The sequence below is a fragment of the Rhipicephalus sanguineus genome, unplaced genomic scaffold (genome assembly GCF_013339695.2).
Source record: "Rhipicephalus sanguineus isolate Rsan-2018 unplaced genomic scaffold, BIME_Rsan_1.4 Seq560, whole genome shotgun sequence".
Taxonomy (NCBI): domain Eukaryota; kingdom Metazoa; phylum Arthropoda; class Arachnida; order Ixodida; family Ixodidae; genus Rhipicephalus; species Rhipicephalus sanguineus.
Genome location: NW_023615514.1, coordinates 187,196 through 205,553, shown reverse-complemented (window position 1 = coordinate 205,553; position 18,358 = coordinate 187,196). Strand labels below are relative to the sequence as shown.

General features: G+C 46.8%; 1 protein-coding gene across 1 annotated transcript; it reads left to right on the top strand.

Annotated features, from left to right (window-relative positions):
* Positions 1-9,295: 9,295 nt before the first annotated feature.
* Positions 9,296-14,596, top strand: LOC119377736 (uncharacterized). The gene is made up of 2 exons (XM_037647083.1): positions 9,296-9,395; positions 12,201-14,596. The coding sequence occupies exons 1-2, from the start codon at positions 9,296-9,298 to the stop codon at positions 14,594-14,596; spliced, it is 2,496 nt and encodes an 831-aa protein (XP_037503011.1).
* Positions 14,597-18,358: the final 3,762 nt, after the last annotated feature.

Here is an 18,358-nt window from a genome sequence, read left to right as displayed (position 1 = left end):
GGACGTTATCTGTAGTCAGAATATCCTCTGACGCAACAAACCACACCTGACACGTCATGATGTGACAGATATCGGTCATAAGATTTGAACCGAGTACTGGTTTTCGCACGTTGTCTGTAGTCTAAATATCCTCTAACGCAACAACCCACACCTGACACGTCATGATGTGACAGATATCGGTCATAAGATTGCAACCGAGTACTGGTTTTTGCACGTTGTCTGTAGTCTAAATATCCTCTAGCCATAGGCGTGCGCAGGGTTGCCCATCAGGGGGGGGGGGCAAAGGCTCCTCGCAGCGCCCCCCCACCCTACTAAGTCAATGTATGGGGAGATTTTGCGCCCCCCCCCCCTGTTAGGTGGCTAGAAGGGTCAATGTACGGGGCAGATTTTGCGCCCCCCCCTCTCAGGTGATTAGGGGGAGGGCGGCCGCCCCACCTGCCCTCCCTGTGCGCACGCCTATGCCTCTAGCGCAACAAACCACACCTGGCACTTCGTGATGCGATAGATATCGGTCATGAGATTGGAACCAAGCACTGTGCAGGAGGCCTTTGCACGTCGTCAGCAGTCAAAATACCCTCTAAAATAATAAATCGTGCCTGAAACTTCATGATGCGACATATATCGGTCATAGGATTGCACCAGAGTACTGTATAGAAGTATTTGGCAAGTTGTCTAACGTAGCTAAACTGAATGTCTTCATATTTCAATTATGCTTAAGTGCATGCATAGTCTAAGTTAGTGCATATACAAAGAACTGAACAGAAATGAAATAGTCCTTGCAATACATCAAAGGATTTGTCAGTTGAAACCATCAAATAATTATTTCAGCTGGAATCAGCCTGGAGGAAGAGATAAATATGTGCGCAATTTAGAATGGTCACACAAGTGTCTGAGGTTGCAGATGAGGCGCCGTTTGAATTCTTTCTAAACAAAGAGCAGCACAGTAATATTGCACTTTCATTCCTTCTGCACATACGTGTGGTGACATGCTCGTCTCTTCTTACTATCGTTTCATTGTGCACCTCAGATTTCAATGGAGGTGCTTGTCACGAGCTTTTTAGCAAATTAGCTGTCCAGCTGTAGCAAAACATGTGTATATTTAAGTAAACTGTAAAACGATGGAGAAGCGCGATTGTTCGCATTCTCCCGTCTATGAGTATCAGAGTAGACTAGGGAGAATGCGTGTCAAAATAGACAACCTGCAAAACAAGGTATGTGCAACTGGGCATATGCTAAGGTGTAGTTGCACAGCAGAGACGCAGACCAAGAGTCAAGAAGTGAAATAGCAGGAATTAAATAGTCAACTTCGCGCCAAAATCACATTCACACAGAAGAAGAAACAAGACAGGACTTTCTTCTTCTGTGTGAATGTGATTTTGGCGCGAAGTTGACTATTTAATTCAGACATGTACCAACTAGCCCGACAGCGAGTTCTACTTGAAATAGCAGGCAACACAAGCAGCACTTAATCATGCAACTTTCTTTTTTTTCGATCACCACACTCGCGCACGTTCGAGCTTTAATGTAAATGAGACCTCTGACAGCTGAATGTGTCGGCGTCGCTGGTACCCGGCACGAAATCACGTCACACTGCTACCAACAAGCGCACGCTTGTTGTTAGCTTGGCAACAGACGCAAACGATTTGCGCCGAAGCGAACCAATGTTTCAGCGTCGTAAAATACGCAATCCTCCTCATGTACGTTGTCACATCACCGAAATGCGTTGGCAAGTGCGATGTTCGCTTTCGGCAATGATGAGGCGAATGCCGATGTTGAAAACAACACACTGCGGATAAAAACTCCTGCGTAAGCGCCACGCCATGTCTCTGGCGTCATATATAGTGGCTATGTATGAACGGAAACAACTACCGTCAATTTCTTCAACTAAAGTTCCTCACATGAGCTGGTTCACACGAACTCGACGGTAGAGGCCTACGCTGAATGCAGACGACACCGCTCTGAATTGACTTCGCGGTAGGCGAGGGCTCACGCTCAGCACTTCAAACCTCCGAAGCATGTTTACACCCGTTCCGAGCGCAGATACACACAGATCAGAGCACAGGAGCAGCGACATGCTGCAGTAGTTGGTACGGTGTTTTCACTCGGTCGACGATCGCACTCAAAACCGGCGCAAGGGCAGCAGGCAGGCATTCACTGGATTGGTCGGCGTCGCTCGAACTCGGCACCAAACCGCGTCCCGCTGGTAGCACTCGTGGTCGTTCGCCGTGTCGTCGTCGTACTGGAGACGACGCCATCACTCAGGAGCGTTTGCGAACGTAGTTTCTGTGCTTGCCCAGCACTCGGAGGTGCCTTCGAAGCGACGGCCATTAGGCATAGCAGTCAGAGGTATCGCGGCCTCTGATTGGTTGGCGCCGCCGTACGCGTGTGACGTAGGCAAAAATATCAGTATTTTTTTCTGGCTGTCTGTTCTTTCTATTTTTTGTCTTTTTTTTCTCTCTGTCTCTCCTCTGTAAATTTTTTTGGAAGGTTCTCTCTTCCTCTTTCTTTCTGGCTGTCTGTTCTCTTTTTTGTCTTTCTTTCTCTCTGTTTCTCTCTTTTCTCCTATGTAAAATTTTTTGTAAGGGTTCTCTATTTCTCTTTTTTTCTGGCTGTCCTTTCTCTTTCTTGTCCTTCTTTCTCTCTGTTTTTCTCTTTCTCTCCTCTGCAAAATTTTTTGTAAGGGTTCTCTCTTTCTCGTTCTTTCTGGCTGTCCTTTTTCTTTTTGTCTTTCTTTCTCTCTGTTTCTTTTTCTCTCCTCTGTAAAATTTTTTGTAAGTGTTCTGGCTTTCTCTGTCTTTCTGGCTGTCCTTTCTCTTTTTTGTCTTTCTTTTGTCTGTTTCTCTCTTTCCTCTCTCCTCTGTAAATTTTTTTGTAAGGGTTCTCTCGCTTTCTCTTTCTTTCTGGCTGTCCTTTCTCTTTTTTTGTCTTTCTTTTTGTCTGTTTCTTTCTTTCTCCTCTGTAAAATTTTTATAAGGGTTCTCCTTTCTCCTTCGGGCTGTCCCTTCTCTTTTTGTCTTTCTTTCTCTCGTTTCTCTCTTTCCTCTCTCCTCTGTAAAACTTTTTGTAAGGGTTCTTTTCTCTTTCTTTCTGGCTGTCTGTTCCTTCTCTTTTTTGTCTTTCTTTCTCTCTGTTTATCTCTTTCTCTACTCTGTAAAGCATTTTGTAAGGGTTCTCTCTTTCATTCTGGCTATCCTTTCTCTTTTTTGTCTTTCTTTTTGTCTGGTTCTCTCTTCTCCTCTCTGTAAAATTTTTTGTAAGGGTTCTCTCTTTCTCTTTCTGGCTGTCCTTTCTCTTTTTATCTTTCTGTGTGTTTCTCTCTTTCTCTCCTCTGTAAAACTTTTTGTAAGGGTTCTCTGTCTTTCTTTCTGGCTGTCCTTTCTCTTTTTGGTCTTTCTTTTGTCTGTTTCTCTCTTTCCTCTCTCCTCTGTAAAATTTTTGTAAGGGTTCTCTCTTTCTCTTTCTTTCTAGCTGTCCTTTTCTTTTTTGTCTTTCTTTCTTCCCGTTTCTCTCTTTCCGCTCTCCTCTGTAAAATTTTTTTGTAAGGGTTCTCTGTCTTTCTTTCTGGCTGTGCTTTCTCTTTTTTGTCTTTCTTTCTGTGTGTTTCTCTTTCTCTCCTCTGTAAAGTTTTTTAAGGGTTCTCTGTCTTTCTTTCTGGCTGTGCTTTCTCTTTTTGGTCTTTCTTTTTGTCTGTTTCTCTCTTTCCTCTCTCCTCTGTAAATTTTTTGTAAGGGTTCTCTCTTTCTCTTCTGGCTGCCCTTTCTCTTTTTTGTCTTTCTGTGCGTTTCTCTCTTTCCTCCTCCCTCCTCTGCCAAATTTTTTGTAAGGGTTCTCTCTTTCCCTTTCTTTCTAGCTGTCCTTTCTCTTTTTTTGTCTTTCTTCTTCCCGTTTCTCTCTTTCCGCTCTCCTCTGTAAAATTTTTTGTAAGGGTTCTCTGTCTTTCTTTCTGGCTGTGCTTTCTCTTTTTTGTCTTTCTTTCTGTGTGTTCTCTTTCTCTCCTCTGTAAAGTTTTTGTAAGGGTTCTCTGTCTTTCTTTCTGGCTGTCCTTTCTCTTTTTGGTCTTTCTTTTTGTCTGTTTCTCTCTTTCCTCTCTCCTCTGTAAAATTTTTTGTAAGGGTTCTCTCTTTCTCTTTCTGGCTGCCCTTTCTCTTTTTTGTCTTTCTGTGCGTTTCTCTCTTTCCTCCCTCCTGCCAAATTTTTTGTAAGGGTTCTCTCTTCCCTTTCTTTCTAGCTGTCCTTTCTCTTTTTTGTCTTTCTTTCTTCCCGTTTCTCTCTTTCCGCTCTCCTCTGTAAAATTTTTTTGTAAGGGTTCTCTGTCTTTCTTTCTGGCTGTGCTTTCTCTTTTTTGTCTTTCTTTCTGTGTGTTTCTCTTTCTCTCCTCTGTAAGTTTTTTGTAAGGGTTCTCTGTCTTTCTTTCTGGCTGTGCTTCTCTTTTTGGTCTTTCGTCTGTTTCTCTCTTTCCTCTCTCCTCTGTAAAATTTTTGTAAGGGTTCTCTCTTTCTCTGGCTGCCCTTTCTCTTTTTTGTCTTTTTGTGTGTTTCTCTCTTTCTCTCCTCTGTAAAATTTTTTGTAAGGGTTCTTTCTTTTTCTTTCTGGCTGTCCTTTCTCTTTTTTGTTTTTATTTTTGTTTGTTTCTCTCTTTCTCTCCTCAGTAAAATTTTTTGTAAGGATTCTCTTTCTTTTCTGATCTTTTTTGTTTTTCTTTCTCTCTGTTTTTTTCTTCTCTGTACTCATTCTGTCGCCCATCCGAGTTATTGCATCCCACGCCAGGCAATTTGCGCACGTGTTCTGGAAGCAAGGGAGAAGGTGAAGAAGAGGACTTGCTGAAGAAGAGCGCTTGCCGTCCGAGTTATGCGTTCATGATTATGATAGTTTTTTTCGTGCCTAACGGACTTTCTACGAGCATAAACAGGTCCGCTAATAAAATTTCTGGCTACTCCACTGCTAGGAGCTGCTTGGCACATACAAGCTTCAATGGCGCATACCCACCCGATTTTTTGCGTCCCGCGCCGGAGTTGGCCCATCGTAAACAGGTCCGCTGTTAAAAAGCCAAACTCGCTTCTGTTTAAGTTTTCTCGGTTACTGTGACGTTAGATTGATAGCCTTCCGTACCTTTAGGCACAGCTCCTCCCAACCAGCGCACCCCGACTTGTGTGCAAAAGGTAATATCCATGACTATCCCATCCCTCCACAGCGGCAATAAGCACGACGCATGCTTACAAACTCTGCTGGCAGACACCGCTCAAGATTCGGGTTGTTTGCGAGGGGTCCCCTGTCTGTCTCTGACAGCCGCATTCGCAAACGTCCACGGGTTGTTCGTCTCGATTCCCGTACGTGCCTGCTTCGAGAACACTGCAAATGCAAGAACTGAAAAAAATTTGGAAATTGCATCGCCCTGAAGTGGCACAGGCAGCAGAGTGAATGAAGCGGCCGAGTAAACGAAAGGCAAAAATTGGCGTCCCTTGACGCCGATGAAAAAGAAACACGGGCGCTTTTAAATATGCCTCGACGCTCCTTTCAGGGAGTACCCGCTCTTCGATCAGCAAGATCGCGTATCTAAAAACGGGCGTTGCGGATAAATCGATGGGCACCGTTCTCAAGGTTCATTCGCCGTGTACCTTACTCGTCGGCCTGTTTGCTTACACTGACGGGCGCCTGACAGATATGGCAGGATCTTCAGTGAGTGAGTGTAACTTAGGCTGAAAGTTTCGACGTATTGCCGACTGGGGTGCAGTCGCAATCGCGTGGCAGGTGCCCGTAGTTCAATTTGGGAGACTTTGTGTGCACCTCCTTCTATCGCGTTTGCTCATTTCGAGTGCGCTCGCAGTTTCGCGATGCGTGTAAGAATTGGAAGAGACGCATTTGCAGTTCGTCACATGAAAATGCAAGACAAAACCCAGATGTAAATCGCACCTGTGACGTACGTACTGACTAGATTGCATATGTTCTATAAAATGAGAATGTTTAATAAAATAGCGAGCTCTACTTATTTTTTTTCTAGGTATTAATATAACAGAGGTAATGCAGAACGTGCGCTACATATATGAAACCAGCCTGCTTCCGAGGGTAGCATCATCACGATGACAGTGGTACATTTATTTACAGTGATGGTTCAATGTGCGCGTGATTTCAAGTAGTTCTTGCAGGTTCAATAGAACGTGTTTTGGTAGTTGGCCCTGCATAACAGGTAGCGCAAGTTCGACGTCAGAAAAACAGCGCTGTCTATCCCTGAGGTGGGAGAACGCTAGGGCGTATTGGTTGTTCATCGTTTCTTCTCCAACCATAGCGCAATGCAGAACACGGGACAAGCGCTCAATATCAACAAAAGGTTTTTTTGCAGAAATAGAGCATATATAAGCACCCTTTGAAGCTGCAGCTCTGAAATGAAAGAAGGTGAGAGACACGTGTCTATGCCAAGAATTCATGCTCTTTCACAGATAAAAGGACAGACGGAATGCTGACACACCTGTTTCTGTCTCTGACGCCTCTATTATTTCTCTAGTCGTTTTGTCACGGTGCCGATACAGAACAAACTGTCTGATTGAACAGTGGAACGCACTGTGATTCGCGTCCCACTTCTCAAAATGGGCGGCAAGGTGTCCGTCATGCGTTCCTGATTTTGTTGTTATGCTCGAGCAGGCGAACGTTGAGGCATCTGCCATCTGGCCTACGTAAAGCCTTCCACATGAAAGAGGAACTTTGTAAACAACGCGTCTTGCGCAAGACACGTAAGCGTTTTTGTGTCTGATGAGGCAAACAGGTTTCCGCTTCCTTGTCGGACAACTCAACTTACACACCAACTCAAAAGCTTGTTAGGTGCCGAAAACACAACCTTTACTCCAGAGTGAAGAGCAGAGATCTGAGTGAAGAGCATAGAGCGGACCTGAGAGAACCGCAAAAGAAAATCGAGCAAAAGAAAAGTTGGCTGTAATTCCCGTACCTTCAACAATTGTCTCAAAACTTAAAGAGGTTGGGCAGCGTTCTGGAGTAAAGGTTGTGTTTTAAGCACCTAACAACGTTTTGAGTTTGTCTAAGTTGATTGTTCGACAAGGAAGCCGACACCTGTTTGCTCCATCAGACACAAAAACGCTTACGTCCTCTTGCACAGAGGCGTTGCGTACACAAATTTCCTCTTTCCACGTGGAAGGCTTTACGTAGGCCATACTCTTTTCTTGTCCCGTGTTCTTTATGCGCTATGGTTGCTGAAGAACGTCTATCTCTGAAACGGCTTGTATATCACTTATAATCATATTCGTAACGCAAAAACAAGACGCAGACACAAGAAAGGACACAAACACAGGACGGGACGACCGTCCTGTGTATTGTTTCCTTACTTGTGTCCTGCGTCTTGTTTTTTGCGCTACGAATATTATAAGTGATTCAAACCAACTAGCCCGCATCACCGCCTTGACGCTTGTATATATTACCATGAGATGTTTTCATTGCCGGGGTCCACCAACACTTTTACTGACGTCATTTCCGTCACGGAAATGGTGTGAATAAAATGAACACGAACAGATGCCAGAGAAAAATTCCGCCGAGTGAATTGAGCCCACAACCACTTGGACTGCCACTATAGGTGCTCTATGCACTGCGCACACACTGACGGAGCTCCACAACCGCGTCTTATATCGCCTGCTCCCTCTCACTGCGCGCTTTGTTGGCAGGAGTGGTGCCGCCATCCAGGAGAGGTGAATCATTTATGACCATGGCTTACGAGATTTGGAGCGCGAAATCGCTGAGGTCATGTGATCAGACCAAGCAGCGACGCCAGAAGAGTGTTCGGTATAGAGCACTGCACGGGCCCCAGCCGTCGGAAGCGTTTTCCGGCGGCCTGGGCTTGAGGCTGCGGGCCGGGCCGGACTCGGGCCCGCTCATTAAAAGGCCTAAGTCGGGCCTTCGAGCACACGCGAACGTTATGCATTGCATGGTCGAAGGCATTCTGTGTCAAGCTGAAGTGGCACGTGCAAAGAGCTGGCTCTTAGTAAAGCTTCGCAAAGAAAATAGAAAAACAGTTGAAGTTCTGTTTTTTCCACCGGTATAGATATATCAATACTGGCGCGTTTATTTGATGCTGTAAGCTCATGAATTCAGCTGTGTGTATGTATATATATATATATATATATATATATATATATATATATATATATATATATATATATATATATTATATATATATATATTGGCGCCGTAGTTGTCCGCCGCCGCCGGTGTCCGTAACCATTATCGCTCGAAATAAGAAAAATATCCGGGATGGAACGAGGTTCGAACTTGGTTCCTTTGCGTGGGAGGCCAGTGTGCTACCTCAGAGCCATGCCGGTGCTTGAAAATGCTTCGCAAAAAGATCCTTTACAGGCTTGATGTCGGGAAGCACCACATTAACATGTAATATTGAGTGGTAGAAGAGTAAAAATACACCCAGGAGTCACACTACGCGAATTTTGTAACCAGGCGTCACACAACGCGAATTGCGCAACGAGAGGGTTGTTGAATGCTTCCAGCCCATTACAAAGGGATCTGTCATTAATTATTCATCGTCATCAGCCACAGCATCAACAAAGTGAACATAATGTATTACAGATATTTAGCGGGTACCACGGTTCTCCGCAGAATGACGAAAAATTGCATAGTGGCTGCTTCCCTTCTTCACAAAAATTATGATGATTTATAGCGTAGTGGGTTCCTCGCATTGCACTTCTATTGGTTGTCAAGGAAGCCCATAAGGCTCCCATGACCCATTTCCTCAGGGTCTCAATAAAGTTAATTCGCTCTCTCTCTCTCTTTCTCACCTAATGTTGTATTTGTCGAAGATTGTGAAGCGGCCACCCACTTCGGAGCAGCTTGGAAGGCCCCGCGGCGAAAGGGAGGAGGACGGGCAGCTCGGGGGGGACGCGTTTCGGCGTTGCGGCAGCAGCGGCCCGCTATCTGGAGGCGACAATGGGTACCGGAAAAGCGGAAAACGTCTACAGGTGACATCGTCGTTTTACGACATACGCGCCCAGCCCGTGAAAGAACACTGAAGCACATGGACCGTCTGCTTTCAAATCAGTTGCACGTGCGGGGTGCAGAGGAAACTCTTTTGACTGTGCCTGTGTTTTTGTGTTCTATTTTCCTTTTTTTTCCCTCTCTACGAGAGTCCTGTAAATAGTGGAAGAATAAACCAGTCTTCGTGATGCGTTCGAACCGAGCGGACGTCTTGATCCTCCGTCGTCGTCCACGCACTAAAGAAAGTTTGCCTCCCTGCTATTCCGCCACAATATTTTCTGGTGCCGAAACCCGGGAATATAGGGACCCAAAGATGGACATCGACAGGATCAAGCGCAAAAGGGCCGTGGTGCGGACGTCAACGACAAAGCTTCTCAACGACATAGCCACCATGGAGGACGACGCATCACTCGGTGAGCTCGAAGAAAAGATCAACCTTCTCTCACTTAAGGAAGATTCACTGAAAGAGCTAGATCGGGAAATTGAGAGTGGCGTAGAAGATTTAGAAGAGGAAATTGCATGCTCCGAGACCTACAAAGAAAGAATCAGCGTAGCAAAAACCAAAGTACAGCGCATGCTACGTGAGCGTAACTGCACTAACACCTCATCAGTGACCGCTTCGCTAGATCGCACCTCAAGCTCCTCAGATCAAAGAGAATCAGCAACATAACATACCGCAAGTAACCCCCACAGTAAAGCTGCCAAAACTAGAAATAGCAAAGTTCAACGGTGAGCTTCGACAGTGGCAAGGCTTTTGGAGCCAATTCGACTCAACAATAAACGCGAACCACCACCTGTCAAACGTGGACAAATTCAAATACCTGAACAGTTACCTCACAGGAAAAGCAGCGGCTGCTGTTGCAGGGCTTGATTTGTCTGAAGGAAACTACGAAGTTGCTCTCTCGCTGTTAAAGGAAAGGTTCGGCCGAAAAGAAGTCATTATCGAGGACCACATGTCCAGATTGCTCAATATCAGGTCAGTGCGTGACTCGCGGAACCTCAGCCAACTTCGAGGCCTTGTTGACGAAGTAGAAGGGGTGTACGAAGCCTCACTTCTCTGGGCGTAGGTGTCAGCACGTACGGAGCTTTGCTACTGACAGTTGTAAAGAAAGCGGTGCCTGCGGACCTTCATCTCGAATATGCCGAAGAAAAGACGCTACGACAGGAGGCAGTGAATTGGAGGCATTTGTGCATTTTTTGAGAAAAGAGGTTGAAGCACGGGAGATCATCAGCGGGCCGAAGCACCCAGAGGCATGAGTGTAGAGTCGTCGATAGAAAACCGCAAGAGCACCTTTAAAGCGGCGAGAATGTCTTCGGCTGCGGCATTACATACAATGACCAAGGAAAGAACAGGGTGTCTGTTTTGTTCGTCAGAGTGCCACGAAACCGGTAACTGCGACGCAGAGATGTCGGCAGCTGATAAAAGGGAAATGCTGAAGCGTGAGAACAGATGTTTCCGTTGCACAGTAAAGGGGCACACGTCAAGAGAGTGCCGTAAGGCCAAATGGCTCAGGTGTGCCAACTGTAGCGGTAAACACGCCACGGCTATGTGTGATCCTGATTTCAGAGGATACCGCGGCACTGCTGAACAGAATCCATCCTCTCGACCAGTGACTGAAGAAGCCGCAGTGCTAAAGTCTTCTCTAGGCTCAGAAGAGAAATTTATGTGCACGGAGGGGCATCAGTTGCTTCTTCAAACAGCGCGAGCTTGGACAGAGGGACCGCACAAAAGTACACTTGTCAGGCTTCTCCTAGATGGCGGCAGTCAAAGGACATTCATCCATCGCAACTTATCTGAAAGACTGCAGTTAAAGGTGCTTGGGGAAGAGGAGCTTAGAATATATGCCTTCGGCGACAAGTCGGCAGTAAACCGCACTAAAGCGCGTCGGGTCGAGCTGTGGCTCCGAAGCCAGTACGACGGGAAAAGGATACGAGTCGAAGCGCTGGAAGTTCCCTGCATCTGCGCGGATCATGTCTACACCATCAAAGTCAGTTCTGCTTGAACTTTCGAAATTTGACTTACCCGTTGCAGACGTCGCGCAGGGTGACGATGTGAAAACATTGACCTTCTAATCGGAGCTGATCACTATTGGGAAATAGTCACGGGATCCACGAAGCGCCTAACCTCCAAACTGATGGCAGTGGAGACAGTATTCGGGTGGACAGTCCAGGGTCAGGTCGGCACAAGAAGGTCAACAGGAGTCTGTTCCTCTGCTGCTGGCGTAATGCGAGTGGGAGTGAGCGAAAAAACAGACAAGGAAATATCCGCACAGTTGAGGTCCTTCTGGGAGCTCGAGCACATTGGTATCAAAGAAAATGAACCAGCTCGTCACCAAGACGCAGTCCTACAGCACTACAAAGAAACCGTCAAGTTTGAGCATGGTCGGTACAAAGTGTCATTTCCCTGGAGGCCAATGGTCAATGAGCTCGACGACAACTACGAGTGCGCCGCGAAGCGTCTTAGAGCCCAAACAACGCGCCTTTTGAAAGAAGATTCCTTGATCAGGGAATATGACGCCTGCATCCGAGAATACATCGAAAAGGGCTACGCAGAGCCAGCCAACGAGCGTTGCAGCACTTCGGAAGGTCCAGTATATTATATGCCACATCAAGCAGTTGTTCGTCAAGAAAGCCAGACAACAAAAATGAGGGTAGTATTCGATGCATCATCCAGTGCCAAAATCGCCTCTCACTGAATGATGTTTTGGAAAGTGGTCCGAAGCTTAATCCAGAGCTGATCGATTTGCTGATCAACTTCCGCACTTACAACATCGGCCTCATTGCGGATATTGAAAAGGCATTTCTTCAAATATCCTTGTCAGACGACGACCGGAACGCTGTGCGTTTTCTCTGGTATGCTACTACGCCGAAGAAAGGTGAAGAACTACCAGCGGTGGCGGCCTATCGAATGACACGCGTGCCGTTCGGTGTCACATCCAGCCCTTTCCTATTGGCCGCAACATTACAACACCATCTTGAAGGACTCCCGCAGTATGCTGAGACGGCGAGCATCCTACGCAACCATCTCTATGTTGACGACCTAGTGACTGGGGTCGACAGCCTTGAACAGGGTAAAGTGTTATGCCAGGAATCAAGCGATATATTATCACAAGCAGGAATGCGACTCCACAAGTGGATGTCTAACGACCACGATTTAGTCAACTTCATAGAGGATGGGAATGTGACAAGAAGTAATGCGAATGCTGAACCTCCTGCAGCCACCAAGGTATTGGGAGTGGCCTGGAATGCTCAGACGGATAATTTTGAGTACAATATGACCTCACTTCTTGATTTCCTCAACACAAGAGCTGACAGCAAGAGATTCGTACTGCAAGTCTCAGCCAGAATTTTCGACCCCTTTGGGTTTATTGCTCCCACAACACTGTACGTAAAGATATTGTTCCAAAGATTGTGGGAGTTGGGTGCTGGTTGGGACGATCCCTTGCCAGAAGAAATGCGGGCGGAGTGGGACTGCTGGTGTGAAGAGCTTCAATGCATCAAGGGAGTGTCCATTCCGAGAGTCATATCAAGGGATTTCCGACATGAAGAGACAGAGAAAGTGTTGCACATTTTCTGCGATGCCAGCCCGAAGGCCTACGGTGCTGTCGCATACGTTGCATGCAAGTCTCCTCTGGGAATAATCACTATAAGCCTAATTATGGCCAAATCAAGAGTAGCTCCTTTGAAGCGCCTCTCGTTACCCCGACTGGAGCTGATGGGGGCCCTCATTGGCGCTCGACTGTGCCGCTACGTTGTCAAGGCCTTGGACCTCCAGAATGCTGCTACTATTCTTTGGACTGATTCCACAGTGGCTATGCACTGGATTAAAGGAAACGCTGCCAGATGGAAGCCCTTCGTGGCAAACCGGGTGTCAGAGCTACAGGCGCTGACTGATCCTAAAGATTGGAGACACTGCCCAGGACCAGACAACCCCGCTGATCTAATCACTCGCGGTATCCTCCCGTCGGCCTTGTTGGAGAGCGAGTTGTGGTGGAAAGGACCCCATTGGCTTCACGGCGATGAGACGCATTGGCCAACGACAGGCGAGCCGAGCCCAGGGGTTGCAGAATGTCACGTAGAAGAGAGAAAAGTGACGGTGATGCCCATTGTCTCATCATCATCCGAGGCAGTGCTGAAAGTGGAAGAGTTCAGCTCATTCAGCAGAGTCGTTCGCGTAACTGCGTGGATCCACCGCTTTGTCAACAATTGCCGCAACGGGAAGGAAAGAAAAAGTGGCCCACTACGAGCTGAAGAAGTGATCGATGCTGAGAGGTACTGGTTGGCTGCAACTCAAGGAGAAGCATTCAGCGACGACATTTCCAACCTGAAAGCCCAAAGACCGCTGCGCAAAGGCTCTCCTGTTTTGCCATTCAACCCGTACCTTGACAGGGAAGGTCTCATGCGAGTTGGTGGACGCCTGCAATTCACTGACAACCACGAAGAGACCAAACATCCTATCGTTCTCCCTGGCACTCACCCCTTCACGCTGCTGCTCATAAGGAAAGAGCACGTGAGAATGCTGCACTCAGGGGTACGCGACACCCTGGCGCAGTTGCGAGAGTCGTATTGGATCATCCGAGGGCGCCAGGCCGTAAAAAAGGTTATCAAGCGGTGCCTCATTTGTCGCAAACAAAGTTGCCCTCCCGCCACGGAACCAGTAGCACCACTTCCAGCTGACAGAGTGACAAAAGGAAATCCGTTCGACACCGTTGGCATCGATTTCGCAGGACCTTTGATTTGTCAACAGTCGCGCGACGTCCGGAAATGTTACATCGCAATTTTCACCTGCGCTGTGACACGTGCCGTGCATCTTGAGCTCGTCAGCGACATGTCGACTACAGCCTTTCTCCTGGCATTCAAGCGCTTCGTGGCTCGCAGGGGAATCTGCTCGACTATTTATTCGGACAACGCGCTAACTTTCAAGAGAGCAGCAAAAGACCTGAAAGCGATGTTCGCGCTACTAAAATCACAGGAAATGCAGTCTTACTTCGCCGGAAACCAAATCAGGTGGAAGTTTATTGTTGAAAGGGCAGCTTGGTGGGGCGGATTCTGGGAGCGGTTGGTGCGATCGGTGAAGGTAGCGTTGCGCAAGGTGTTAGGTCGGAGCAGTTTAAACTTTGAAGAACTCACAACGGTCTTGTACGAAGTGGAGGCCGTGATAAACTCACGCCCATTGACTTTCACCTACGAAGATGCCCGAGAGCCAGAACCACTGTCGCCGGCGCACTTCCTCGTCGGAAGAAAGCTGACAACCCTTCCTCCACACCACCTGCCAGCCGAAATTCCGGGCGGTGACGCGCATCTCTCACGGCGCTGGAAGTACCGGTCAGCCATGGCTGAAGGATTTTGGAGACGATGGCGGAAAGAGTATTTATTGGAGCTTAGATCAGCCCATTTGTCTCACCCAACGACATCGAGTGACCTAAAGATAGGCGATTTGGTGCTTTTAAAAGAAGACCATTTGAAACGCCACATGTGGAAGATCGCCAGAATCAAAGAAACGTTCAAGGGCAGAGACGGCAGGGTGCGGGCCTGCCGGCTGGCACTAAGCGGGGGAACGGAGCTGAAACGACCAATACAGCTGCTTTATCCTCTAGAAGTCGACGAACAATGAGCTAAAGAGTTCGCTCATCCGGGGGAGGTTGTTGTATTTGTCGAAGATTGTGAAGCGGCCACCCACTTCGGAGCAGCTTGGAAGGCCCCGCGGCGAAAGGGAGGAGGACGGGCAGCTCGGGGGGGACGCGTTTCGGCGTTGCGGCAGCGCGGCCCGCTATCTGGAGGCGACAATGGGTACCGGAAAAGCGGAAAACGTCTACAGGTGACATCGTCGTTTTACGACATACGCGCCCAGCCCGTGAAAGAACACTGAAGCACATGGACCGTCTGCTTTCAAATCAGTTGCACGTGCGGGGTGCAGAGGAAACTCTTTTGACTGTGCCTGTGTTTTTGTGTTCTATTTTCCTTTTTTTTCCCTCTCTACGAGAGTCCTGTAAATAGTGGAAGAATAAACCAGTCTTCGTGATGCGTTCGAACCGAGCGGACGTCTTGATCCTCCGTCGTCGTCCACGCACTAAAGAAAGTTTGCCTCCCTGCTATTCCGCCACAATACCTAAACTATGTTATAAAGCGTGGCAGGAGAATTCAATAACGACCGGGCGTCCCACAATGCGAATTACGTAACTAGTGGGTCTATTAAAGCTTCCAACCCATTACAAAGGGCTCAGTCATAATTCTTCATCGTCATCAACCGTCGCATAAACAAAGTGCACATGATGCGTTACAGATGGTAGGTACCTCGCTTCTCTGCAGAATGACGAATAATGTCGTGGTGGGTGCTTCCCAACTTCCCAAAAATTATTATTTGTGGCGTAGTGGGTATGTTGCTAGTGTACTTGTATTAGTAGCCACAAGAGAGTTTATAACGGGCTCTAGAAATGCCACTCTTCCAGCTTTCGCTGTGACTGTGCTGCGCTATCCGCGCAGGCCTGGCATTTTTTTTAACGATGTAGATGTGACAACCGACCATGCCGCATGGGCGTTGTCATCGACGTTAGTCGCCGGGATGGAGATGTGCCACCAGGCACCAACGTGGGTGCATGCATCTCAAACGGTGCAATACCGACCCATAGAAATGTGCAAGCTTGTCCTTCTAGATGTACAATAAACATTTGGCTGCTTCTTGTAGGCACATTTCACTTTCGTATCATACCAGTTCCTATGATTGAGAGATCAACATTTTTTTACCGTCAATCCTAAACATGATTTACAGATGGATGCTCCAACTATCCACTATCTTAAGCCATTTCCAAAAGATGTGCTCAGAAACGGTGTGTGACGTATTCAAAATGGCTGGCATTTGGCATTGAATTCGTGAGAAAAGCGACAGTAACTTATGAGGGTTATTGACCAACATGACGCACAAAGCAGCGCGAAGCATCGGAGTGAGTAAAGACTAAATGTATAATTAGGGAAATTAACTCGGGCCCTGTGCTGGTACTAATTCTTCTAAACAATACTTTGATATTTTTTCGACATGAAATTAGAATAACTTCCCAACAGCATTAGGCCAGTAGAGTGTGTAGGAAATGTGTAAACTGACGCGAAAATAGGCGCCTGTCCTCGATTTCCTTCCTCGTGAAGCTGTTTTTGTCTTAAGACGACGAAAATGTTTGCACATACGTGTCAGCAAATGCATGAGGAAGTAGAGATGTTAATAATCAGATAGAGATAAAGAAATAACAGTTTCGCCGCAACGGCGAAGCAATGAATGCGATATCAAGAAATTGGAATGTAAAGCAAAGAACGGAAAGCAGCTCGAAATTTCCAGAGCGTCGCTCAAGCGCGAAGGACGCACTAAAAGGACGAGCGCGAACAATCAAGTGTCGCAGCTCACACTTAAAGCTCGCTGCTCAAACACAAAGGAGGAGGCACGAAACGAACGCACAGGTACACTCTAAGCACGGTAACGTTTACTAAAGGTGCACATTTTCACAAATTTGTGTACTTATAAAATAGAAGTTATCTAGTAACCTTTAGTACCCGTTCATAGTATCGAGCATTCTCACGTAAAAATAGAGGTTACGTTGTACAGTACATGGTATACTGTTTACACAAAACGGCTTGCAGGAGATTTTATACAGCCACATCACGTAAAAATAGAGGTTACGTTGTACAGTACACGGTATACTGTTTACACAAAACGGCTTGCAGGAGATTTTATACGGCCACCGCTCTGCGCCTCTTCTTTCCTTCGCTCTTCTTTCTTCGACGCATTCCAGGAGGTTACGCTCATCACATGCTTGGATCAGCCAGTCGTGCCACAGCAACGCAAGCACAGCCTTCCACTCTTTCGCACTTCGTGCTGCGCATGCCTCGTGTTTTTTCCGCGCTTCCTTGTGCGGTTTTAATACACCGTCTATATACGTACGCTAAGAAATGCGAACCTTTGCGGAAGGTGTCACATGGAAGGTGCTTCTCGGAAACACGCGATGGCGCATTGTAATAAATCAAGTGCATGACTGCTTATAGAACGTGACAATTGCGGTGACCGAGGCCAAACGCGTCGCCTTCGCTCATTAGAAGAGGCAGCTAACAAAACATTCGCATATTCGAGGCGACTTGGAGTTAGCATGCACTACAGTAATGATCAGCCGCGATTATTATTAAAATGTGGTCAGTCCGTCAATATCAGTGAGGACCGGAGATTTTATAACAGTACCATGATATAAGTGTCAGGCAATCCTCTCTTGGTCCAACTTCTATGCAGTTTAAGCAGGTTGGCCTGATTATAAACATCAATTATTTTTTCCTGTCCGTGCAATTTCATTGACTGTATGATTCGTGCTTATCAAACTATGTGTTATCTGATAATAAATACCAGCCGTGTCTTTGTTATAGGGCTATTTGCCATTTTGTTCACCTTCAAATATGGGATCAGCATTGGAAACGTGGATACTGACAAAATGGGAAGTTGACAAAGCAGGGAAGCTGCTGAAGGCGGTAAAGAAGTGAGCGGAGAATTAACACTGCTCCTCACGGCGTAGAGTATATTCAAAATTGATATACAGACCACTCGCCATACGCCACGTTAAGTCAGTTTTACGTACTTCTCGCAAAACCCAAATAAATGTCTGAAATCATCGCGTAATAAGTAGCTGGCTGGTACGTTTGTGCATATTATACGAATGCTGAATGATATTATCAGAAAAAACACGCAGTAAATGTAAATGTATGCATACGCAAAACATACAATAATACCAAGAGCGCATATCAAGAGCCGGAACGCGGTTTTCTCGAGAGATGCAAATTGTAATGCTTAAGCATCTGCGTAAATGGATCAAGAGAGGATACTTGTCTGATACACATGGCACGACTCATGATTAAGAATATCTGTCAATCACCTGCTCTTCTTAATTATCGTTTTAGTGGCAGACCGCATTTGAACGACGCGATGCTTGTGGGCGAAGGTGTGACGTTATGATGCATGCAAGCTCTAAGCCAACTCCAAGGGAAATTGTTTTGTGTTTTTCTTACGATTAGGGAAGCGCACATGTCTTGCCACGGACACCGAAATTGTCGTGCTCTAAGCAGACATGCATGTACCAGAATTATTGCAAAGCTCCAGCGTTTGTATTCAGGAAAGGGCAGGCCATATGACACCTCCGTGAAAGTTCTCATCACTCTGTGTACATATTTGTACGCTGCATGATAAAGCCGCAGAAAGAAGTACGAAAGATTAGGCATGCACAGAAAGAAGCATTAACGGAAGAGCCACGCTTCTCTTGCTAGACGACACTTGGCTGGGCCGATCATGCGCGTAGCGAGTAGTCCGAAATGAGTCGCAGAAAGAAGATCGAAAGAAAAAAGAGGCACATAC

Coding starts and splice junctions, on each gene's coding strand:
- LOC119377736 (XM_037647083.1), top strand. CDS start 9,296: ATGGACATCGACAGGATCAAGCGCAAAAGGGCCGTGGTGCGGACGTCA. Junction 9,396..12,200: donor GGAGGACGACGCATCACTCG/GTGAGCTCGAAG, acceptor AACCTCCTGCAG/CCACCAAGGTATTGGGAGTG.